The following is a 26,647-nucleotide window of genomic DNA, read 5'->3' as shown; positions in this document are numbered from 1 at the left end:
CTTTTCCCACCAATTCCCTCCCGCTTCCTGCTGCCTGCCTGTCCCGCCCACTGCCATTCAGTGCCCCTCCCTCCTATCTGGACAGAGGATGCAGGCAGCAAGTACGCCACCAGTGCGTCAAAGGCAAAACCATTTGCACCCGGACCGCATCCAGTGCCAGGAACCCTGACTTACCCACTAAATGCAGATCCACTGCAGTCGAGCGTTGAGCCTTCGACCCCAGACTCTGCAACAACAACTGCTGCCGCACTTCTTCACGATCAATGGTAGGACCTTTTACCTGCCAGCACTGTCTCTTCTCCTGCAACACTGAAGGACCTCTACGCACAATGACCACCACTACGGCGATCACAACTGTTTCAGAACAACTCCTCTGCATCCTGCTCAACCCATGATCTCTCCGCAAGCATCCACCAAGATCTGGGACACCATCAGTTAAGTAAAGCCATCTCTTTAAGCTCATCTGGACAAACAACGCCATCAACCACTTCACCATCACAGGACCCCCCAGCACGCCACCAAGCCAATTAGCACCTCATATGCATCTGGGACAAAATATCAAAGAGCCAGTGGACCGACGCCCTCAACACCTCCCACCCTGACACTGCAACCAACCTAAAACAGGCTATCAAGAACTTCTCACTTGGATCAGCGATTGCGCCGACCGAGTCGCCCCCATCATGCCCTCCAAAGTCAAGATACCCAGCAAGCAGGCCAGTTGATACACCACAGAACAGAGAACCACCAAACACAACTGCAAGTGACTAGAAAGGAAATGGCGCAACAGCAAGGAGCCCACAGACTAAGCCACCTTTAAGTCATCCATCATACTATATCACCAACTAATGAAAGAGATGAAATGGAGCATCCTAGCTGACAGCATTGAAGTCAGCTCTAACCACAGCAAAGAACTCTTCAGCATCGTCAGAGAGTTCTCCAAACCCTCAGCCACCGAAAACATAATCACCTCTTCTCAGGAACTCTGTGACACCCTGGTGGGCTTCTTCCACAACAATACCTCCACCATTTGAAAAAACTTTGAACCCCAACCTACCACCGTCAACACCCTTAGCCTCCTTGCTCTTACAGATGCTAACCCCAATGCAGACTCTGACCACCTGCTCAATACCTGGAACCGGTTCACCACACAAAACATCACAGCCAACATGAACTCCACCCACTCAGGAGCACTCATGGACCCCTGTTCTCACCACCTTTTCAACCCCAGGTGCGAGATGATCAGCAATGAGTTCACCGCCGTTTGCGACTCATCCATAACCATGGCCACCTTCCCCGAAGAATGGAAATAGGCAGAAGTCAAACCCCTTCTGGAAAAAAACATCCACCGACCTCAGCAAATTCAAGAAGTACTGTCCCATCTCTCTGCTCCTCTTCCCCCAAAGTCCTTGAAAAGGCAATAAACCGCCAACTCACGGAACACCTGTAGAACAACAATCTTCTGGACTACTCTCAATCTAGATTCCACACAAACCACAGCACTGAAAGTGCCCTGATCACTGCCACTGACAACATCAGAACCCGCCATCACTGAGGAGAAACAGCGGCTCTGACCCTCTTTGACTTTTCAGCAGCACTCAACACTGTATCCCACCACACAAGCCGTATCAAGAGGCTTTACCACATTGGAATCCAAGGAGACACCCTCAAATGGATCACCTCCTTCCTCACTGGAAGAACCCAGAGAATCCACCTACCAACTTTCACCTTGGAACCCAAGAAACATCATCTGTGGCATCCCCCAAGACTCTTCCCTCAGCCCTACACTGTTTAACATCTGCATGACCCCCTTGGCCAACATCGTCGGAACCCAGGGGATGAACATCATACCCTATGCAGACAACACCCAGGTCATCCTCTCACTATCAGGAGACCCCTACATTATGAGGGCCAACTTTCACATATGCACGATGGGCTTTGCCGACTGGATGAAAAACAACTGCCTTAAACTACACCAGACAAAAGGGCTGATCTTGGGAAACAACACCTCCTCGTGGAACGACTCCTATTGGCCTTCCAATCTAGAACCTACACCCACCCAGACACACCACACTCGCAGCCTTGGCATTATCCTGGTCAACATGTGCATGGGGTCTCCTCTGCCTGCTTCCTCACTTATAGCATGCTCAGTAAGATCTTCAAATGGCTCCCCATCAACACCAGACGAACCATCACTCAAGCCCTAGTGGCCAACCGACTGAACTACGGCAACACACTCTACATAGGAATGACCACACACTTCCTGAAGAGACTACAGACCATACAGAATGCAGCGGGCAGACTCATCCTCGACCTCCCCAAATGGACCCGCACCACCCCCCACCTCAAGAAGCTCCACTGGCTCCCCATTCAGAAGAGATGTCAATTTAAAATGCTGATCCACACCTACAAAGCCCTTCACAAACAAGGACTAGCACACATCTACCACCACTTGAACTTCAACCAAAAATCCAGACACCTGCACTCCACTTCCCTCTCCCTCGCACACACACCCTGCATCCGCTGAAGCAATAGTGGAGGACACTCCTTCTCTTACCTTGTGGAGAAATCCTGGAACTATCTCACCCTTCTCCTAGGGACCTCATCCTCTCTTCTGGAATTTAGGAGAGGACTCAAGACGTGGCTGTTCAACTTAGCCCCTATTCCAGCAATGTTCTCAGTGCCTGGATACCCCCGTGGGTGATTAGCCGCACTCTATAAATCCTGTTTGATTGGTTTGATTGCATAGCCATGCCTTATTGCTGTGACACCATCAATTAGGTCTTGTTATCACACAGAATCGTAGGTTGAGTGTCTTGTAAATATTGCTAGATACATGACTCGGATAAGGGAGAATCACAATGTATCTTACTGTAGACTTAGTAAACGGGGTGAGGCTGTCCTTGAGATGGTTCCTTTCACCTAGCCAAGACATCTGGGAATATCATAGCTGCTTTGCAGGGTATAAAAAATATGGGGGTTGTGTTTGGCATTGGTGATGCATTTGCACTCCAAATTAACACTATGGCAAAAGAGTACCAATATCCAAGTGTCCTTGATCCGAAAAATCATATTACTACTTCTAAAGACAATCAGCCAGAGTCAAAGAGAGCCTTGGGTTGTCCACTTTGGCCATGACATTGTATTCTCCATTAGCCCTCACAACACTTCACCAAGAGGGTGCAAAGATTCCACAATCAGTACAGTATATTAGAATGTGTCTAATAGTAAAGACACATAATAAGAACCCTGAAACACTTGATTGTCTCCCAGGGTATGCAGTGATTACATTTGAAACATTCTTTATCACTCATAGGGCTCAATGGGGTAATGTCCTATATACAAGCAGAAATTATGGCCACAATGAATGCCACCCTTGAACCCATGGTCTCTCCTCTTTTACATGATTGAGCTTTCCAGCAATAAAACACACCCTTGAGAGAGTAGGGGCCTAGTTTTTTGACTGCTGTGAAGGCAACTTCATGAGCAAAGCCACACCGGCAGCGTTGTCCTGTAATCCAGAGTTGCCGACCCTGCAACTAAGGGACAAGGTACAAGTCCCGGCCTTGGCTCAATATCCTGTTATTCTGGGCAAATCACAATGAGACTTTTGGCATATCTAGCGTAGTAGTTGCCAGGGAGATAGAATCCCGAGGCAAGCGGGGGGTTCGAGAGAGAGATGACAGTTGGAGCAGAGGAGAAAGATGGTTGGTGCGATTACAAATAAACATAGGTAGAAAACGGCTATACTTTCTACGCTGTGTTTTTCCGAAATAAATAATCGTTACATTGGCGACAAGTGCGGGATCACCTAATCGCCTCAACATCGGCTCCATTCCTGGATAATTAGCATAAGGATGGCACTTATGTGAGAGTTGAAGAGACTGGAGTTGGTTACCGCGAACGTCACCCCATTGAGGGGACTGGAGCAGGTTCATCGCTTTTCCGATTACTGCGTCTGGGTGACAGGAACGTTTGGCGAAGTGTATACAGACGGTGATTTAGATGAGAAGAGTTGGGTGTCAAGTCTGCCCTGCTTGTAGGAAGCGGCTTTGCTTTGAATTCATGCTGTCATCTGAGAGTTGTGCACCGGATAGTTCTTCCGTTTAAGGGGCGTGTCCTGGAAGGTTTTCAGGACTTAAAGGGGTATTCCTCTCAAGTTTAAACGGGAAGTGTACGCAGGATAGCTCTTCCATTTAAGGGGCGTGTCCTGGAAGGTTTTCAGGACTTAAAGGGGTATTACTCTGAAGTTTAAAGGGAAGGCCCTTGCAGGAGGAAACAACTGTGAAGCAGATTTGTTTATTGTGACTATTTCAATGGTCACGTTGTGTAACTCATGTTTGGATGAATTGCAGCCCTTATTGGTGGGATCGTTGCAAGTAATATGGTGACAGGCACAGCTTCTGACACTGGGAAAGTATTTTTGCCTGTCTGATATGCAGAAAATACGGTGACAGGCACACCTTTGAGGTTGGAAAGTACTTTGCCTGTCTGCATTGGAGGGATAAAAGGAAAACACGGTGACTGGCACACCTCTGAAGATATTGCTAAGGAAAGGAAAAGAAGACTTTTGTTTTTGTTTTGGGATTGTGTTTAGGTAATTTAGGAAGTAATTTGTTTACAGAAAATTGTAGAAAATGTAGAATGTAACACCTCCTCCATTTTTTTTAAGTAGTCCTGGGGAACAGATGTATCCGTGGAGCAAATGGAAAAAAATGTTTGTTCATTATGCTAGAGTTTGTGGTCCAATGCTAAGTGCTGAAAGGAGGCATTGGTGGATGAGAGGATTAGAGATCAACTTGTGTTGAAGTGCAGTAGTGATAAGATTAGGGAAGAGTTGTGGTTAAAATATGAACCACCATTGGAAGAGGTTATTATGGTAGCTAAAAGGGTAGAACACATGATGAAGTGTGTTATGGGGTTGAGTGAGGAAAAAAAACAATATCTGGAGAATGCACAAAGGTGGAGGAAGTAGTATGTGAATTAAAAAACAAGGAGAGTGGTGGTGAGAAAAAAAAAGATGAAGTGGTGAAATTTAAAGGTGAATGTTTTAGATGTGGTAAGAGTGGTCATAAAGCGAATGCGAGCATTTGCCCAGCGTTGAATGTGATTTGCAATAGTTGTGGGAGAAAAGGGCATTTTTATAAATGCTGCCGTAATAAAAAGAAGAAGAATTCTAACGATAGTATGGTGAAGGAGGTCAAGGAGGTTCTGCAGGAAATTGTATTTCAAGTGGAAGCACAGGTGAGTTGTGGTGAACATCCCAGTGAGGTAGTTATGGTAGATGGTATTGGTGTATTGATGCATTTTTGATTAATGTTCACAGTTGACCATAATTTCTAAGCAGAGTTTTGACACCTTGACTATGAAGGATAAAAAGCTAAAGAAAATGGATGTATGTCCTGGTGGTTATGGTGGACAACCTATAAAGATGTTAGGGTACTTTGAAGGACATCTTGAGTTGAAAGGGAGACATCCTGTAGGGAAAATGTATGTGTCCAATCGCGGTGACAATCTTTTGAGTTGGACACATCAGGAGTTGTTGGGTGTTATATTAAATCCGAATGCCCAACCACAAGTCCAAGTGCAGAAAGTTGATGATTATGAGAGGGACTTAGTGTCTGTATTTCCAAATGTGTTCTCAGAAGGGTTGGGATGTCTAAAAGGATATAAACATAGAATTAGACTGAAGAAAGATGCAAGTCCGGTGGTAGCAAAGGTGAGGAGGATTCCGTTAGCCTTACAGGAGCCAGTTGTGGCTGAACTTAAAAGATTAAATAATTTGGGTGTAATTGAGGAGGTGGAGGCAACTGAATGGTTAGATTCTATAGTTGTGGCAAGGAAGGGTGATGGTGAAATTAGGCTATGTGTGGACCTTAGAGCTTTGAACAAAGAAGTAGTGGTTGACAAATTTCCTCTTCCGAATATTGAAGAGATTGTGTCTATGATAGGTGGAGCAAAGTACTTTTCCACTTTAGACTTGGCATTGGCATATCACCAGGTGGAGTTGGAAAAGGATTCACAAGAGCTGACAGCATTTATTACGCCTTTTGGCGCTTATAAGTTCAAAAGAATGCCCTTTGGGCTTGTGTCGTCGGCTTCAGTGTTTCAACGCATCATGAACAGAGTGTTGAAGGATTTGAATGGTGTGAAGTGTTATCAGGATGATGTGTTAAGATTTGCGGATACGGCAGAAGAGCATTTTGAACGTGTCAGATTGGTTTTGCGATGCTTAAGCCAGGCAGGACTTACCCTTAAAAGGAGAAAACGTCGTTTTGGTCTGACTGAGGTCGAATATTTAGGACATTTGATTTTAGGAGATGGGGTGCAACCCAAACCTGAGTTGGTAATGATGATTAAAAAATTGGTTTCCCCTCAGACCAAGGAGGAAGTGAGTTCCTTTTTGGGAATGGTTGAATACTATGGGAGGTATATTAGGAATTTGGTGGAAATGTCAGTGAACATGAGAGATCTATTAAAGAAAGGAAGCGAATTTATGTGGAATGCGGTATGTGAAGATGAATTTATGAAAATAAAATAAAAATTGGAAAATGCTCCCTGTTTACAAGCTTTTAAACCTGGCAGGCCAACATTTATTGTCACTGATGAGAGTGTGAAAGGTTTGGGGGCAGTTCTGATGCAGGATGATAGAGGGAAGAAAAAGACGATTGCTTGTTCTTCAAAATCTTTGTGTGGAGCTGAAAGAAATTGCTCTGTAATTGAAAGGGAATCTTTAGCCATATACTGAACTCTAAAGAAATTTAAGCATTTTGTTTGGGGCACAGATTTTGTGGTGCTATCTGATCACAAACCACTGGTTGAAGTATTCGTCAGCAAGGGTTTAAATTGTATTTTTGCGAGAATAAGAAGGTGGATCATTGGGTTACAGGAGTTCAAATTCAGGGTAGAATACTTACCAGGAGCTTTGAATGTAAGCACAGATTGTCTATCTAGATTAGTTGATGTGAACGCGAGGGTAGAGGAACAAAAGAATACAGCAATGATGGAGTAGATTGTTTGTGAGATTATAGGTGAGGTGTAAGAAATTACGTGTGGAGTAATAACGGAACAAGAATGGAAAGATGCATTGAAAGAAGATGAGGAGTTGTGTAGAGTTTGAGAGGCTTTGAAAAATGGAAGATTGAATGGTTTAGAAAAAGTATGGGGTTTGATAAAAGAGGAACTAGCTGTAGATAACTCTATGTTGTTGAGAGGTACGAGATTGATTCCACCAAGTGCTTTGAGAAACAAAATTATGAATTAGGCCCATGAAGGGCATCTTGGAATTGTGAAAACAAAAAGAAAATCTAAGAGCCAGTTTTCGGTGGCCAGGAATGGATTTGGAGGTGGAACGTATGGTGAGAGAGTGTGTACAATGTGTTCAAAGTGACAAGATATTGAAAACTCGTAATGTACCCATGTGTTGTAGAAAATTACCGGACAAACCTTGGGATGAGGTGGTGATTGACATAGTTGGCCCTTTATAAAATGAACACTCAACAACATATTTGATTGTAGTTTTGGACTTGTATTCCAGATGGGTGGAAGTAAAAAATGTGAGTGATATATCTTCTTTTAGCGTGATTACTTTTCTGGAAGATATTTTTAGGAAAGAAGGTTTTCCTAAATCAATTTTATCTGATAATGGTCCACAATTTTGTTCAAAAGATTTTGAGGAATTTCTGCATGATTGCGGCATCACTCACAAAATATCAGCGGTGTATCATACGGAAACCAATGGTGCTGTAGAAAGGTTTAACAGGTACATAAAATAAAGCATTCAACTTGCAAGGGTAAATAATATAAATTGGCGGAAAGAACTCTTGAGGAGAATCAGTGCTTATCATTTTTCTCCACATACAACCACCGGTAGATCTCCGTTTGAACTATTCAAAAGAAGGGTACCCAATACCAAGTTGTGTCCAGGATGGATGGATTGGATGAAAAATAAGTTCAATTTGTTCAATACTGATTTATAGGAGAAGAGAGGCTTATGTGTAAAAGGAAACAAGAATTTGATGAAAGAAAGAAGGTGTGTAAAATGAACATTGAAGTGGGAGACGTAGTGAAGGTAAAATCACCTGTGGGTTGTGTTGGTGGGTCAAAATTCACTAGACCTCTAAAGGTTATCAAGTTGTTCAATAATGCTGTCAAAACTCTGATGGAAAGATTTGGAACATGAACAGAGTTGCTCACCCGAAAAACTTTGTGGAAGATAAGGTGGTAAATGCTGAGGATAACAAGAATTTCGGAGACAAGTCTAGGTCAGGATCAAGACGTGGTAGAGATGATTATGAAAATAGAGCACGCAAAGAAACAAGGAGAAGTAGTAGGAGAAAAGAAGCAAGTTTTGTGTAATATTTGGTTGATGTTGATATTTTTATGTTGAGAATGTTTTGTTTTTAAAAGAGAGAAAAGAAAAAAAAATCAATTTCTAAAGACGATTATTCTATAGTTAAGAAACGTGTGTTGAGTTATATTCTGGCAGCATTAGTATTTGTATTGTGTGAGTATCATATGTGCTATGTTTAAATATTTTCTAGTATATTCTTTTAAAATTTATGTTGTGGGAAATATGTATTTGCTTTTGGTGTTGTTAATTATGAAAGGGAGATGTGTGGCATATCTAGCGTAGTAATTGCCAGGGAGGAAGAATCCCGAGGCAAGCAGGGGGTTCGAGAGAGAGATGACAGTTGGAGCAGAGGAGAAAGATTGTTGGGGCGATTACGAATAAACATAGGTAGAAAATGACTATACTTTTTACACTGTGTTTTTCCGAAATAAATAATAGTTACAAGACTAATTTAGAATTTGGCATAGACGGTGCTCTGTTGCAACTGGGACAGACTATCCTCTACACCTACCTTGCGTTAATGATATGCAAGGTAGGCGTTCCCGTCTAAAAAATGACTCCAAGGCATGTGCGCCTTATTTAAACTCCCGTGCAAAAATGGCGCACGGGAGTGGGCGGGTCAAAAAAAATGACGTCCAGCCGCTTTTGCGTAATTTTTTAGCGCCTGGTCAGGGCAGGCGTTAAGGGACCTGTGGGCTCGGCAGGAGCCCAGAGGTGCCCTCCCATGCCCCCAGGGACACCCCCTGCCACCCTTGCCCACCCCAGGAGGACGCCCAAGGATGGAGGGACCCATCCCAGGGAATTTAAGGTAAGTTCAGGTAAGTAATTATTATTATTTTTATTTTTTTGTGGCATAGGGGGGCCTGATTTGTTCCCCCCTACATGCCACTATGCCCAATGAACATGCCCAGGGGACAGAAGTCCCCTGGGCATGGCCATTGGGCAAGGGGGCATGACTCCTGTCTTTGCTAAGACAGGAGTCATGTCAATGGAGGGTTGGTTTAAAAAAAAATGGCGCAAATCGGGTTGAGGCAGATTTTTTGCCTCAGACCAACTTGCCCCATTCTTTGACGCCCAAGCTCCATTTTCACCCAACGCCGGAGCTGCCTGGTGTGGGTCATTTTTTTTTACGCACACCAGTCAGCTCCGCCGGCTAACGTCATTCCATAAATAAGGCGCCCGCATGGCGCTTTGGAATGGCGTTAGCCGGCGTTAAATTTTTGGACGCACAACTGCGTTGGCGCAGTTGTGCGCCAAAAAGTATAAATACGGCCCTTAGTATGTCAGTAACAGAGACTATTCTGTCTGTGTCATACACCTCTTACATCCTGAAAGAGTAAGGGCTACATAAATGTAACTTACTTTGCTGCAACAAATTATAGACAAACAAGTGATGTACAATGTTCAGGCAAAATAATAATTTTCTTTTAAATAGCCTTTTCAGTAAAAAAAAATACTTTATTCAGTTGCAGTAAAACCATAAAATCACAATAAACCAAGTTGTAATAAAAGTTCATACCATACATAAATATAAAACAATATAAGACCAGTTCAAACTGATTCCCAATAATCATCATCCCTACTATGACCTACACAATTCACACCAACTCTCAGAACAACTCGATGGGCAGAAAAAAATGTCCCCCACCGTAGCCCCGCACCACACTTTCTCGGTTTGTTTTAAAAAAATGAAGAATTGTCTGAGGAAGAAGAAGAGAGGAAACCGTCTCTCCCAACATAAAAGGTAAGTTTTTTTTTTTTTGTTTTTTTTTTTAATACCCCACCACCACCACCCGCATTGACAAGTGGCCATCACTGGTGAAATACTGGCTCAGCATCTGTCATCATAGTGGCTGGTGGCAAATCATGTCAACTATACATGCGCCAGGTAGCTATTTCAGAACTTGGAATGCCTGGAATGTTCACAATATATCCAGTGGTTCAAGTGTTATTGTTACAATCCAAAACCTAAAAACAACTGCATAAATCTGGCATGGAGAGCTGCACAGTCATAATCCTACCCCAGTGTACTGCCCTGGACCTTACCCAATGATATCACAGGTCACGTTACAAATTTCACTACTAGTGACATCACTGCTGGCATCACGTTTAACATCAAAATTGGTAGGTATCATCACTCGATTATATAGTGATAGATAATAGAATACTTCCACAACTCTAGGACCTAATCTAACACCCCATCACTTTATCTAAATATGGCCCAATTACATGTAGAATGTTAAGCCCAACATTTAACATCCTGCAGGTTAGAGGCCAATGACAGTTGCAAGATGCACTTCTAAGAGACCCAGTGGTGGTAAGCAATATCAAAAAACCCATATAGGAGTACATAAAGTACAATGACACAATTAAGTTGAGAAAGTGACTGTGTGGGAGCCCTAAAAGTACTGATAAGAGAACATTTTATAACTGAGATAGATAGACTAAAACAAAACTCTCAGAAGATCTACAAGCCGGCCTATGCAAAGAGCTGGCACACCATGAATCATCACACAAACAGACAATCAGATAATATGGAGGGCAATCAAGAGGTCTCAAATTCAAACTCTTGAATCAAACAGGGCATTTTAGCACCTAGCAAAATTTGCCAGAACATTCTACGAATTGGACACCCAAGCAAGCCCCTGTTGGCTAATCTTCTCAGTGCCTGCCTGCCAAGCTAAAAATCTCACAGCTGTTGTGAAGAGCCAAGGCGGCTCTATAATGATAAATGACGCTGATAAACCTAGATAGACACTTTCACGAATTCTACAACCACAATATGCTTTAGAACCTGTGAAGCAATACTTGTCTGAGACACGTATACCCAGAATTTCCCCATTCTCAAAGAAACTAGACAAACCCATCAAAGAAGACAAAATAATTCAAGCTATTTTGCCTATGCGCCCAAAAAAGGCACATGGCCCTAAGTAGTTTATAGCATCCTTTTACAAGGTCCTTAGCAAATCTCTACTGTCCTCACTCTTTATATTTTTTCAGAAGATGATCCAGGACAAGAAAGTAGACCTCTCTATGTCAGAGTCAGATATTTCCCTGATATCGAAACTTGGCAAAAGAGCCGATAAATGCTCCTCTTACAGAGTAATATCTCTGCTGAAACTTGATGTAAACATTTTTAATAAGATAGCAGCCACCCACCTGTAAACAGCAGCGGAGGACTTAACAGACCCAGGTCAATCAGCTTTATTCAACAGCAACAGGCTACTGACAATACAAAAAAAGCTCTTCACCTCCTAGATATAGGAAGTCGGAGCAACAAGAGGGAAATTATAGTCTACCTGAATGCAAAAAAAATAGTTTGACAGAGTGGACTGTGATTTTATTATGGCCACATAAAAAAGCAATGGGATTTGGGGGAGCGGGGGGTCCAAGATGGAGACCGGAGCGGCATCATAAATCAGAGCTTTGCGCTCGGCCGATCTATTATCCTGTATAGCGGCACTAGCTGGCTCTCTCGCCCTGTCTCCCGCTAACTCAACCTTCCCCTGCCTGCAACGGTCTCATCGAGCTTTTGGAGGAGGCGCTGTTTTGAGTGTGGGACGCCAAGGCCGACTCCCAGTCGGCCTGGCCTAGAGACGGACCCGAGGAGATGCCTGCAGGCACACGCGAGGGCACTGGCTTCTCCCTATGAGGTACGGGAGGATCCAAGGCTGGGGGGGTGAGAGGTGGCGTGGACTTGCGTGCAGGAGCCTGTGGCAGGGCTCACTTATGATACCGACACACCAGTAAGTGACCCTGATCATAATAAAAGCCTACCTGGCGCAGGTGCAGCCTGGAAGGGGTTGTCAGTGTCAGCTGTGACTGCATGTGCAACCTGCAAATCGCTGCTGGGGAGACCTAAGTTGCGGAGAGCTGTTTTGTCCGCAGTAGGCGAGCGCACTGACTATACATCGGCGGACCAAATATTTACTTATATCAGAGACAAACATGTCGAGGGGCGCCACTCCAGATGCCCCCAGGGCAGCGCTAGAAATGTACTCACTGAGGATGCATTGCAGCTGCCTCGGAGTGCCTGAAGCTGAGAAGGTATGACGCAGTGATAACCACATAAACCTCTTGGCACGCTGTGGCTACCAACCTAAAGGTAGTGCTTACTTTCACGCCAGCCTACTGAAACCAACCCACCATCTCAACACGCATGGTGTGGTACAGCAACCGGGTTCCCAACAAAGTAAAGGCCGCGTGCATGGTGGTTGTCCATGCCGCGTATACTCAAGTGATGACTCTGCTGCACGCAGTATGGACTGCAAATTCTCCTTGAACTCCACTCCCTGGAGGGGACCCGTTCACCAGCGCAGGGAAGACTGCGGTGCTGCACAAATGCCATACAAGTAAGGGGCCAAATGGGGAAACCAAAAACAAAGAGACCGCCCGCTCTAACGGTGGACACCCCAACCACACCAACCGCGTCGTCTAAGGGAACAGCATGTGCCTCGCAGCAGATGGATGCCACCCTTCATAATCATTCTTCTCAATTTGGGAAAGATCTGCAGGCCATACTATATACTAAAACATCTCTGGAAACTAAAATCGATGCTGTAGCACAAGATATTAACCTCGCGCGGACAACTTCAAATTGTCCGAAAGAGTTGGTGAAACTGAATCTGATATACAGACAATCCGACTAGCTATCTAGGATCTGCAGGATCAAATGATACAACTGAGCACAGAGGTGGCCTCACTGCAGCAGAGACCAGAGGATGCGGAGGGGAGATCACGGTGCAATAATATCCAATTATTGGGGTTCCCGGAAAGAACAGAAGGTCCCAACGCAGAACTGTCTTCGAACGGTGGCTTGCCAAATACAGTCCTGCAAGACAAAGTTTCAAAATTCTTCTCGATAGAACCAGCCCACAGAGTGCCGAGCAGACCACCACCGCCGGGCGCCTCTTCCAGACCTTTGAAAGCTTGCCTTCTTAACTATTGAGACAGAGACCTAGTGCTTCAACTCTTCCATACTCATGAGCCACGGAAATTTGAGGATATGAACATCACTGCCTACCCCGATTTTACAGCAGAAGTCCAGAAAAAACATAATTCCTTCTTTATGGCCAAAACAACGACTCCTTGAGCACAACATCAAGTACGCACTACTTTACCTGGCAAAACTTTGAGTGCAGGATGGTGCGAAAACTCATATATTTGCAACCCCGAGGACACCTGGCTCCATGCCAAGGGCCTGTCCCAGCCACCACACAAGAAAGATATAGCAGAACAGAGGTCGACCCCTAAGATGAAACGCAAATGTTGCACGAGCTTGGGGGCTAAACCTACACAGGTGGTGGAGGAATGGTCCAGAGTACTGCTTGAGGCAACACAGTTCACATTGAATCCTTTTGCAACCCTCCAGGGATCCCCAGACACAGACTCTGAGCAAGGAGACCACAGTGACTCTGTTGAATCTTTCAGTGGCCCACCTCCCACTCCCAGATCTCCCGATGACCTCTAAGGCTATACACCTTCATTAACTGTTAGAGATTGACGTGGATCACCCGTTCAGACCCAGATGTGTAAACTAAATAAACAGGGAGGACCACGCAGACTGCAATAAAAAGGACCTTTTGGAAATGACGACCACCACAGACTGACTGAGTTAAACAAGTGTTTTGCTACTCTACTATTAATATTAACTGGTTAAGGCAGTCACCTGAAACACCACACGTGCACCATGGCCCATACAGGGAAACAGGATCCCACAACTGTGTAAGGAGTGGGACGATGGAGCAGCTCAACATCCTGAGGGCCAAGCACAAGAGCCAACCCACACAAGGCACCCACAGAAATTGCTGTATGGACCATCTTACCCTTAAGCCCGACTACAGGTTAAATAGTCATAATTCAATATTGTTCGTAAAGTGTTGTTCCACTTTTCCTTTAGGCCTGTTGCAGACCCTGATTACCTACGTTATCACTGTTCTACAACTGCCGCCAATCTTTAATAGTGGGTCGGCGGGGAGGTGAAGAGGATGTAAGGGGTTGGGCAGCATGACATGGACGGAACACACAAGCCCCTTAAGTAAAGACAGAGGGAAGAAGACCCGAACCCTAATAGAATACCGGAATCACAAACATATATGGGTACACAAGCGCAACCATTTATAACACACTATTACATTGTTACGTGGAACCTAAGGAGTATGGCAACACCATTTAAAGGATATCGTATACATGCATACTTGAAGCGACATCAATTGCATATAGCATGCTCCAAAAAACCCACATCTCAGAAGTCACACTCAATAATCTTGGCTCCAGCTGGAAGGGGCAAGTATGTGTTACTGTGGCATTGGCATTTGCTCGGGAAGTGGTAATATGGGTTGCACTAGGAGTACCATACAAGTCAGAACGTACAAATATCGATCCCGACGGATGGTATGTGATAACTGAAGGCCAACTAGACAGTACACCTCTATTACACTCGTAGGATTATATGCTTCCAATGTAAATCAGGGGACCTTCTTGAATATGCTAACACCTGGATTGTTCCAGGACCCGGCTGTTGATAGTCTTTTGGGCGGTGACTTTAACTGCTTACCTGACATTGATTTAGATCGATCCCACCCACCACTGCCGAGCACACAGAGCAGAAATACCTGCCAAGAGTTTACATCCTGGAGATCAGATAGAGGACTATACGATTTACGGCGGGAGGAACATCCATCAGCACACGAATACTCTTTTTACTCCCCAGTCCACAACCTACATGCTAGGATAGATCTGCTTTTAGAACTAGCAGCTCTGATACAGAGAGTGCAGAGCTCTGCATATCTGGCTTGCACCATGTCTGGCCATTGGCCCTTGAGGGTGGTCCTATGTTGGGGCGGACTGATCACAAAGATACCGACTTGGCGCTTATGGCTAGAAACACTATCAGATCCCCCTTTTCATCAGGAACTAGCTAAATGCATCTCCACCTACTTTGAACACAATAATTCTAGGCCCCTTTCGCCTTTGAGTGGTATGCACACAAGGTAGTGGTACATGGACACTGCATGTCTGCTTCTCTGGGTGTTCGACAGGTATTACTCTGTGAGGTGATCACACTGGAGGCTAAACTGAGGGAGACAGAAGTAGCCATTGCCAACCATACAGCCAGGCCAGAGCTTCTCCGCGAGCTACGTACAAACTACAAGGATGCAGATACTCAGCTAGGTAGTTACGACTACAGGCATTAAATGACTCATCAATATGCAGGGGATGACAGATCAGGCCGCCTACTGGCGTGGCTGGTTCAGGACACCCCACACCGAGCCCCTATTGGAACAATTAGACTGGACTCAGGTGAGGTAGTTAACACGCAGGTGGCCATAAACACAGCATTTAAAACCTACTATCAATTATTGTACGTGGCTAAACCAGCACCCACACCCATGCAAATGTCCGCCTTTTTAGACACGCTCTCCCTGCTTCGGCTACAACCGGAGCAAACAAACGAGTTAGACAAACCCATCTGCTTAGATGAGGTTTGCATGGCCTTAGACTAAATGTCCCATAACAAGGTCCCAGACACAGATGGCCCACCCGCTGAATATTACGCTGCACATGCAAATCACCTTCTGCAACCCATGCTCAATATGTTCAATGAAGCACACACAACAGGTCAACTGCTGGCATCACTGCATGCGGCCCTCATAGAGGTTCTGCCCAAACCTGGCCGCAATCCCCTGGATGTGCACTCTTACAGACCGCTCTCCCTATTAAACATTAATTGTAAAATCCTGGGAAAAATACTGGCTAACAGACTCCTCCCATTAATTCCTCAATCGATACACGAGGACGGAGCACTTTTCTAAATATCAGGAGATTGATACGTCACCTTCACAGTAACCTAGGGTCAACTCGCAACAGTGTGGCTATATCCCTTGACATTGAAAAAGTGTTCAATACCCTAAATTGGGACTTTATCAACAAAACCCCACACAGGATATGTCTTGGTTAAACACTTTGTACTCTAACCCGAAAGCCTGAGTCAAGACAGGACAAACTGTCTCTGATAGTTTCCTTTAACATCAGGGCACCAGACAGAGATGTCCACTTTCCCCTTTACTGTTTGCAATAGCGATGGAACCTCTGGCAGCCCGACTATGACAGAACGCACGACTCTGGGGCATATCAGAGATGCATATGCACCACACCCTATCCCTATATGCTGATGATGCTTTAATATACTTATGTGACCACACAACATCCATTCCAGGAGTTATGTCCTTACTGGACTCCTTCGCTACAAAATTAGGGCTGAGAGTAAACTGAACCAAATCTTGAATTTTTCCTTTATCGCCTGTCCCTTTGGACGTGCAGCTCACCCTCCCAGACTACCTCCTCCTGTGGTGCCACACCACTTTTAAATATCTGGGAATACAAATATATCACTCCATAAAAGATCTGAAGGGGGCAACTTAGACCTCACCATCAGATCCTTAAGAGGCTCTCTGTCCTTCTGGGGCTCACTTCCACTGTCGCCTATGTGCAGGGTGGCCATAACCAAAATGTTAATTCTTCCTAGACTGTTGAATTACTTTGCGGAATAGCCAGTTATCCTTCCCTGATCGTTTTTTTAAAACACTACACAGTTTATTAACTGTTTGCTCTGGGGGAAGGACAGGCATCAGGTGGCACTGGCTACGACGCAGTGCTCACAAGACAAAGAGAGTCTTGGCATGCCCAATTTTGAATGATATATCGCAGCATCAAAACTACAATGGCCTCTCCTGTGGATGGGAGAGCCCCAGGCGTCAGAAAAAATAACATGTCCAACCTCCTCAGCCTGACCCCAATATACACCTGGCTGACAGATAAGACATGCCCCCTCATACGTGGTAATATCCTGACAGACACAGCCAGAGCCTGCTGGCATAGATATATTCACAGAAAACATCCTACCATACCGTACTCGCCACTGATACCAATAACATACTTACCAACGACCCAAGCTGCACTTGGGCAACACAACATAGCCCCATGGCGGTCGGCAAAGCTTGAGACGATTGGAGACTATTTTTCAGAGGGCACATTATTGACATTCGACGAAATTAGGGATACCAATGGCCTACACACTGACTCATTTTTAACATACTGTGCATTAAGACGCCTTATACAGGACACCTGGCACAATGGTGACGAAGAACCGCAGCCATCACAGATACTCACACTGATGCTATATGCATCAGAGACCAGGAAAGCGATTTCCATGCTATACAATACCTTAAACATTACAAACTGCCCGGGCATGAAAGCGCTTGAGCTAGGTGGGACATGGTGCTCAATACCCCTGGGTTACAGAAGTCATGGTAGACAGCCCTATCTACTGTCAAATTAATATCACATAATCCCAGGTTCTGTTACAAACACCAAGCCTATCTTTCCCCACACTGCACTAAAAGCATGTTCCCTACAACTGACCCCAAATGTCCACGATGTAGTTCACCTGAAGCAATTTTTTACCACATGTTATGGGTTTGTCCATCCCTACAGAAATCCTGGCAACAGGTAGTCGAGTCTACAGCCGACATAACTAATCATGCCCTGATACCCAACCCGGAATCCTGCCTCCTAGGTTTGTGCAGGAGAGCCAAAGGAGACAAACATCTCCACAGATTTATTGATCTGATCTCTCATTCACAACTTTCAAGTGCCTCAAAGCCACCCACTGGAAGGTGTCCTGCATCTCAGACAATACGAAATGGCTGCAAACCTTGCTGCAGTGGTCCCAGGCGGAGGCACGTACACTGCAGACTAAGGGCTTAGCAAGAGGTGGTAGTGAAATATGGGACGCACTCATTATAAAAATAGAGGCAAAAAATGACACACGCCCCGTGAATGCACCATCATATTATAATCTTATAATGGAAGCAACATGCTACCTGGATTATCTATGTACTCATGAACATCAAGCCATACCCCATCCCCGTAAAATCTCCCTTGCGAGACACCCTCTGCTATAGTCCCACCTCACAACCTAGCCCTAAATTGGATACTGATAAATGGGAGTTCCCCCTCTATCTCAGAGATGCTCCCAGCATTAGTAGGGCATCACAATTATTTGGGCTTCTACAAGCATGTTATTGACAAACACATTTCTCCCAAGTCTCTAGTAATTTAGCATACTCAGCAGCCCAACACACACTAAAGCACATGGATCTTGAGGTTTATTGTATTGTGATAACTAATACACTGCCCCTTTACTGGACTCATGTTCTCCCATCCCTGAGACACCTCAGTATCCCTGATATCCTCTCCTAGCAATGTACTACCTATACTGCAGCTATGTTTAAATGTTTCAGTTCTTGTCATGCTTTTTCATGTTATTATCCACTTCTGCAACTACTGGTAAGATCAAAATTAAAATTAATAAAGAGATTTGAAGAGAGCAAAGCAATGGGATTTTGTGAATCCTTTTGCAGTTTGATACTGGTGAACCACCAGACACCGAAAGGCAAAATATGGGTAAATAGCCAGGAATCACAGTGGGTCCAGATTAGACGAGGCACCAGGTACGGGTGCCCACTTTCATCCATCCTGTTTGCCCTAATGTTGGAACATGGCCGAGCTTGCCTTACCGGGCATCGGGCATTTCCCTATGAGGCTGGAAGGGTGAGTGGGGGCGCTATTGTTACTGGGGGCCAGGTTTTGTAGCAGTGCAGCAGGTTTAAAAGCACCGCAGAGTTCCTTCTATATCAAACAGTTTCCAGGCAACAAATAAAAGTGCCAATATAACTCTGGTGATTAATGTACCTACTGAAGAGAGATCAGAGTTTGTCTAGTGGCAGTTTTGAGTCATCTAAGGTAGAACTGAGGGTTAATATGTCTGCTACAAAGAATGTGTACTATGCAGATCACAGAACAGTATTTTATGTGCAATGCTCAGTTTCAGTGGCATACTGCTTTTGTCACACAAGTCCTTTTGTTACTGTGCAGTTCAAAAGTTACAAACATAATCTTGCACAGTGAACTATGAACTGACATCAAAGAGCTGCATTCAAACTGCATGGTACAGGTTAGAAATGTGTGTTTTTCCTAGCTTTTGATTATCCTAAGTTTACTTAAAAGGGTTTTATTTGGGTAGACATAAATTATGAGTAAAGTCAACACTAACCTCTGTGTTACATTCTGAATCCTGAGTTTATGTTTCCCCAGACCGAGCACTCTGAAAAAATGCACACCAGTATGGATGACATGTGAATCCTACACCTTATAGTCCCCTTTTTCTTATGTAAAATTTTCAATACACTGATTTAAACATATATGGTTCATTGTCTCTATGTGTGTGTGATGTATAGTGCCCCAACACCATAGGCTATTAAGAGTGGTGCTATAAAACAAGTGAAATACATGTGAGAGAGGGGCTATGGAAAGATGAGAGGCAGTGTTACAGGGTGATGCTGAGGGAATCATTGAAGAGACCAAATAAAGATTGCCATATCCTCGTGCACTGCAAGGTCATCTGTTACTATTAGCTTCATATAGATCTTGTTGGTGTTACTGCCAATCCGCCCATGATGGCAGGCCTAAGAAGACTGTCAAGTCGATGGTGTTCCACCCATCGTATTTAGATGTATTGCAGTTGAGCTGCCGACCGTCACAACGGAGTGCTCTTCCTAGCCTTCCCACCGCCCATATTTAAATGTTATAGTCCTGCAGGCAGTGTACTGGCAGTGTTTTTCAGGCGGAGGGAGGACAACTCTAGACCCAATAACATTGTTCAATGGCAGTGACTGTGGAATAGAGGTAAGTCACAGACACAATGCACCTTTGCCATATGCGTCCCCCTGTATCACACACAGCACACCACATACACACCATTATCCACTGTCATTCCACCACAACACGTACATGCAGCAAACACACATTGACATAACATATACACACTATTGATGCTGCACCCACACGTGACACAACAACCAACACGACTACACACCCATCTACACAAACACACACACATCACAACAATGATTGCCACACAACAACATTCACCTTAATGTTGAACGGAACACAACACACCATACACAACAACATCAAAGCCATATGCAAGTGGAACACACACTAACGGAAGCATATCACCCACTCCTGCTACCTCCACCTCATCCAGCCAATTGCATTGCACACACACATACACGTACTGAGTCACACACACAACTTGAAACACAACATGACAGGTACAGGTCCCCTGCAATATGCACACACCAAAATGACAGTTATGTATGTGTGCGATATGTGTTGTGTACCAGTGTGTCCCCATCCAATTCTGACTCATTTGTGTCCCCAACATATGCATGTCACAGTCATTTTAAAAAATTACTGTGACATGTATAGGTCTGCAGTGGTCCTCAGCTCATGTGCAGTGACCCTCCAAAGTACACAGCCAATGCGGGTTCCCTACCTTCGTGTCTAGCGATTGGGAAGGTCGTGTTATCTCCGTGGCTCAGTGGCAGCTGCGACTGAGGGTGTTATCCAGTCGCGTCAAGTTGAAAATGGGAGTGGAATGTGGAAAAAAGGGTCAAGTTTTCACCTCTTCCCCCCAATTCCACCAACTCAGAAGTGGTGGTCGGACCACCACATTTTGCTTGGCAGTAAGGCACATCCAAATCTGCATGTCTGTATGTGTGGCTGGAATCCCGCTGTCAGCCACTATTTCCTATGGCGCAATCACGGCGGATGGGACTCGGAGTCAGCAGGGCTCGGGCGGATTAAAGTCTATGGGACCACCAACATCTAAATCGGGTGCGTGCGGGTGGCCCATAGAAAAAGTGGCATTGGACCCATTACTGCCAACATCTATATCACGCCCTATGCTTTAAAAACTAATACAATTGAATGTATAATGAAAAATCTGTTGTAGAATGCACAGTTTTTGACACTCTAGCCAAATTTTCTTGTGGGTAGAACCCCTCAAGCCCCATTTTAGTGGTCAGGCTTGCATGCTAAGCAACCTATGGAGGCTGGTCTGACAAAATTTGCCAGGGCAGCTTTGGGTTCCCAATCTGGCCCTGCATTGAAACCAGTGGCCCAGAAAATCAGACTTAACCTCATCAAGGGAATAAAGGTTGGATCATAGGTCACCAAACACACCATGTTCACAGATGCTATCTTTATCTGCCCCTGCTGCCTCACTGCCCCAGGTGATAGAAGAACTAAGGGATTGTCAACATATTTTTAATATCTACCTAATGGGAAGTAGAACCTGGAAGAACAGCAGCTTAAGCTCCTGAAGTGGGCCCCATCTCTAGTAGATATCGCTGCTGGAACCTGGTTGCTATCCCAGCGAGGGCTAGTGAGATTAACCTCCACTACCTACCAAATGCACTAATAACAGAGTTTGGTTTCTGGTGTACAGAACTCTCGCTGCTGCGGTGGATGGTGGTGGTGAAGATGTCCACCCTTCCCAGGATCTTCAACGCTGCTGCTCAAATTTTATACGGCAGGAGAAATGAGAATAGCATTCTCCCATGGTACTGTAAAACAAATTCACAATAGGCTGGTGATCCCTTACCTCATCCTCTATTACTACACTTCCCATCTGTGCTTCCCGTACTGTTGGACTAGGAGGGAGGCAGGGAAGAGCTAATGCAAAATGGTACACACCCTAAGTGGTTCATCGCTTTTATACGTAATCTGTGTAATGTCCCCTTTTCACTGACTTTGGAATTACAGGCGGTTTTATTTCATACAAAGTGTGTTTGAGGACATTTGTTTGCAGCCAATGATAATGTAGCTTACCTATGACTGTATCATATATAGTTCGTGATTTCTCCTGATGTGATAATTGATGTACACAGTAATTTCAGTTATATCATTTGTGAAGTCATGCTTGATGTCATATGTGAGGTCATGAGCAATGCATTGTGAATCAAACTGTTCTGTAGCTTACTGTTACTGAAGAATTGCTGCAGTATTCCGATTTTCGATAGTATTGTCTCTTGATTGTATTGCATTTTTAAACATTTTCTTAAATTATTGATTAGTAACTGAAATAAGTAAATAATCGTTGCATTTGTTAGGACGTGTGTGTGCGGGATTCATGTACAAAGTGTACCCTTTTAATTTACCTTCAGATTTTTTATCCTACATGTTCATGTTCTCAATATAGATAACCTTCTTATCGCTCTTTTTGGAGGCACTGATTTCATAATCTGTTTGGGAGTTTGCAGTCAATTATGTCAGTCAATTTAATGTGAGCATTCTTTTCAGAACTCATCAAACACAGCATATAAACTGACTATGCATTGAATCCCTTTACAGTTTTAAACCAGTTGGAAGAGTTGCTGAGCGATATGAAAGCAGATGTGACCCGCCTTCCCTCAATGTTGTCCAGGATACCACCTGTTGCTGCCCGCCTTCAAATGTCCGAAAGGAGTATTCTGAGCCGGCTAACCAATCGCGGGGGAGAACCTACTCCTCAGCAGGTGAGGAAGAACAGGGCAATGAAATCCATTCTATATATTTCAAGTGCCCTTCTTCTCCTAGTGGTGCATTTCCCCAAAAGTGATTTCTTTAAAGCAAGCACTGGCAAATCCAACAGGTCTGGTTTCTTCTGGTGTGTTTTTGTTATGTGCATTGTAATGGAGATGTACAATTATCCAGCATCACGATAGGGTGCGCGCATACATCCAGTAAGCAGTGTCTGTGCTCCCACGTAGTTCAGCAGTTTCATCATGAAAATGCCTTTTGCACTCCCAGGGCAATTTTTATATTGAAGTTCCATCAGTATAAATATTAATTTTGTTTTCTTTTGATAGCTATATTTTAAAGACACTGCAGCGTTGGCTATAAAAAGCTTGATCTTCAGCTGCCTGTGGCTATACTTAAAATGATAAGCACGAAGGAAAAAATCTTACATTTTAATAACATCTCAAATGTAACCTTTTTCATTTGTGCAAGCTGAAGTGTTTTACTTTTCCTTTGGGACAATGAGGCATTGAAGACTGGAAATAACTCATTGTAGTACAGCAAAGATCTATGAACCCATAGAATAGTCAGTGCCAGAGGTGGGCACCTGAATTTATTTTTGGGACACATTCTTATTTTTTCATCATCAAACTTTGATCCAGAAACCGAGAGAGACAGAAATGTGTGAAAGAAGGAGGAAGAGAAATATACAAAATGTGTAACAAAGGGAGAAAGCAGAGATGATAAAGAAACTGTAAGGGGGATATAAAGAAACAGGAAGTTCTGGAAGAAAGAGGCATACATTGGAATCAAGACACAGCAGCCTTTGTATTCTGCACCCACAGGGAAACCTCGGGCCATAGCACTAATGTGTTTTTACAATGTAAGCACTAACCACAATTCTGTCAAGTAAGCAGATTATGGTGATGAATTTGTTAGGCTGCAAAATGTTTACTAGTTTTAATGACCAAAACAAATAATACACAATGGTTTCCTTTAAAGAGTGTGCTGTTTTGAAAAGGCATTTTCTCTCTTGAAGGCTTCAGGGCTGTGTGGGCGCTGCGCAGTATTATTGCTATATTTCGGTCAGGTTTGGCCTTTGTAGCCAGAGCAGTGGTGTAGTTTTGGCAGAATTTTCCATAAGTATTTAGGGCCATACTTATGGCTAAGTCACGGAGTGCAGCACCGCAAGTCACCTTGCTATGGGGCGCTGTGTGACAGGAAAAGGGCAGGAATGCACTGTTTGTAAAAGAATATAGCACAGTCCTGCCTTTGTCCCTGCTCTGGCACAGTTTGGGCTACCTAGCACCAACACAGGTACCTTTGCAAAATTATGCAAGGGGGCCTGCATTGTAAGGAGGATTATTTTTGTGCAGGAAGGATTACCTTCCTGCACAAAAACGATACCCTAAGCGTTTTCCTCTTTGCATGTGTACTGCAAAATGCAGCACACATAGCAAAAGGGAAAAATGAGGAGAAAGAAAGACATTTCACCTCGTTACGCCTCACTTGGAAAGGCAGAGCATTTTGGCTCACTCCCAGGCCTACACTTCGGATAAATATGAGAATGTGTCAAAATCCTGGAAGTTGTGGGCGAACACCCATGCAAAACCAATGGAATGCCTCCTTGCTCCCTGTAGCAAATAATGCAACACAGTGATTTGAGCTGCATTGCCTTACTCCAGATTTATTAAACCACCAGGGCTGTAAGGTGGCAATGCATAACTTCATAACAAGTTGCATTTTGGGCTTGCATCATAGAAGCAAAAGTTAAGCAGGATATTTTTTAAAAGCTAATAAGTCAAACTGCACCACTTCTGATTCTCTGAGAGCACGCGTGTTTTTTATATGCATGACAAAACCTTTTCTTTGCATGTGCCTGCATTCCAATACATAATGCTTATTGGAACACAAGTTGTTTTACAAGGAGGCAGAGAGCCACCAATCTGCATTACTTTTACATTTTGCCTGGCACTGGTCACTAACCTTCTGCACAATCCCCACTTTTTTGTTTGGAAATTCTCCAGGTTTACCATAAGACAATGGCTGTAAGCATCATTAAACCTAGCTCTCCTAAAGAAAGCTGTCACTCAAGATGTGTGGTGTCAGCACCCAAGCATGCTGTTGCTATGTTAAATCCAGAACCTTAAGACCCAATGATTCTTATTTAGTTTATTGAAAACAGTGGGTCCCATTCAGTGTTTGCAAACGGAAATATGTGTGCTATTTGACCTGCCTAAAAGGAGCAGTCCTTGTTTTGAAACCATCCAGGCAAAGACAATTGTCTTTTATCCAGTGTAAAATATAATTGAAACATTCTTTTACATTCCTTGATAGCCTTGATCTCTAAGCCCATTCCACCCCCCTAGCCAGAGATGGACTTAAAAGTAATTTGAGTACATCTGCAATTGCAGATGATGCAGTTTCTCCACTTTGGATGGAAGGTGTAGGTAGAAATTGATGTAACAGAGACATCTAGGACTCTAGTGTAGCATGGTGCCAGGGCCCTGGTGCAAGTAAGGAAAATGTCCCTTTGATTGCTGTTGATGTGGTAAAATACAGAAATTATCAGGGCTCTTTGGGAACCTCAGGACTCTGGGCCCATGTGCAACTTCACCCACTGCACCAATTGTAGCTATGCCCCTGATCTGGGCCCTGTGAAGGATCCTGCAAGTATCCTCATCAAGAATGAATGGCAAAATTCCTTTTCCTTTCATATTTGCTGGGTATGATTGACGAGAAAGTGGAGGGCCCATTCCTGGACGTTGCTTGTTATCTCTATTGACTGTGGCAAAGTTATTTGCCTTTTTCTCCCATCATAGAAGAAAACCGAACAATAACAAGAATCTTTCATGACCTCACTTTGAATTATGAAAGTTTCAAGACATTTTGAGATACATTGATGTATTGCGTAACAGGAATTTAACCATGGTTGTTTTTCTTTTCTATTGAAATATCTGACAGAAGTTGTATTTAGGGGTTTCTAATATGAGTTATATTTGACACTTTGTCCTGACAATGGTCTCCTGCACTACTCAGATACCTGGATACTGAAAGGCGATATATTGACTACACACTCTTATGAATGGACTGTAAGTCTTCTGCAACAAAAATGTTTCCGAGGATGCCTTCTGAAATTACTGTGATTATGTTGAGAGTTCGACACACTGTCAAAGGTCACAATTGGGACATACAAATATTACTGTGACCCTTCATGATAGTAGGCTGGTGCTGTTTCTAGACCCTCAAAAGATTTGGAGTATTGTCAAATAAACACATATTTCACTCTTTGCACTTGAAGTATGCCTTGCTCATATGGTTTTTGATGAATTATGAATATAACTGTTTAAATGCATCATGTATTGAAGGGTTGCATTGGATATTGTATTTACTAAGCCACCAACTGTGTGATTATTTCTTCACGAGTCCTAGCTTTTTTACATAGTTGTTTGCAGTCTCCTGAGGGATTATTGGGTTGCCCTATCCTCTGCTACTGTTATCTCTGCAGGTGACAGAATTTTGTACGCTGCCATGAGATCAAGGATGATGAAGGATCCTGGTAATCCCTCTTTGTAGGAGGCTGGCCTGGTTTGTAGTGGGTACCTTGGGTACTTACACCTTATACCAGGTCCAGTTATGCCTTATTAGTGAAATGTAGTAGTGTTCTAGCAGCTTAGGCTGATAGAGGTAGCTATATCAGAGCAGCTTAGGCTGAAGTAGGAGACATGCAAAGCTCCTGCAGTTCCACTTATAGTTACACAGTACTTATACACAAGTAAAGACAATACTCAGTGTTACGAAAAATAAAGGTATGTATTTGGGGGAAACAGTACCAAAAACATCTAAGAGACAATACTCCTTCTGGACGTAAGTATTATACACAATATATAC

At 43.9% G+C, this 26,647-nt stretch overlaps 1 protein-coding gene across 4 annotated transcripts in view; it reads left to right on the top strand.

Moving 5' to 3' along the window:
• Window positions 1-26,647, top strand: part of CHD5 (chromodomain helicase DNA binding protein 5) — a 981,350-nt gene that overhangs the window by 885,583 nt on the left and 69,120 nt on the right. For all 4 annotated transcript variants that reach the window (XM_069239999.1, XM_069239998.1, XM_069239997.1 and 1 more), the window contains exon 39: window positions 22,610-22,773. In XM_069239999.1, coding sequence (XP_069096100.1) covers window positions 22,610-22,773 — 164 coding nt within the window. The remainder of the gene's footprint in view (window positions 1-22,609; window positions 22,774-26,647) is intronic.

Source organism: Pleurodeles waltl, chromosome 6, assembly GCF_031143425.1.
Source record: "Pleurodeles waltl isolate 20211129_DDA chromosome 6, aPleWal1.hap1.20221129, whole genome shotgun sequence".
Lineage (NCBI taxonomy): Eukaryota > Metazoa > Chordata > Amphibia > Caudata > Salamandridae > Pleurodeles > Pleurodeles waltl.
The sequence above is the reverse complement of the archived record's forward strand: the minus strand, read 5'-3'. Positions and strand labels throughout refer to the sequence as shown.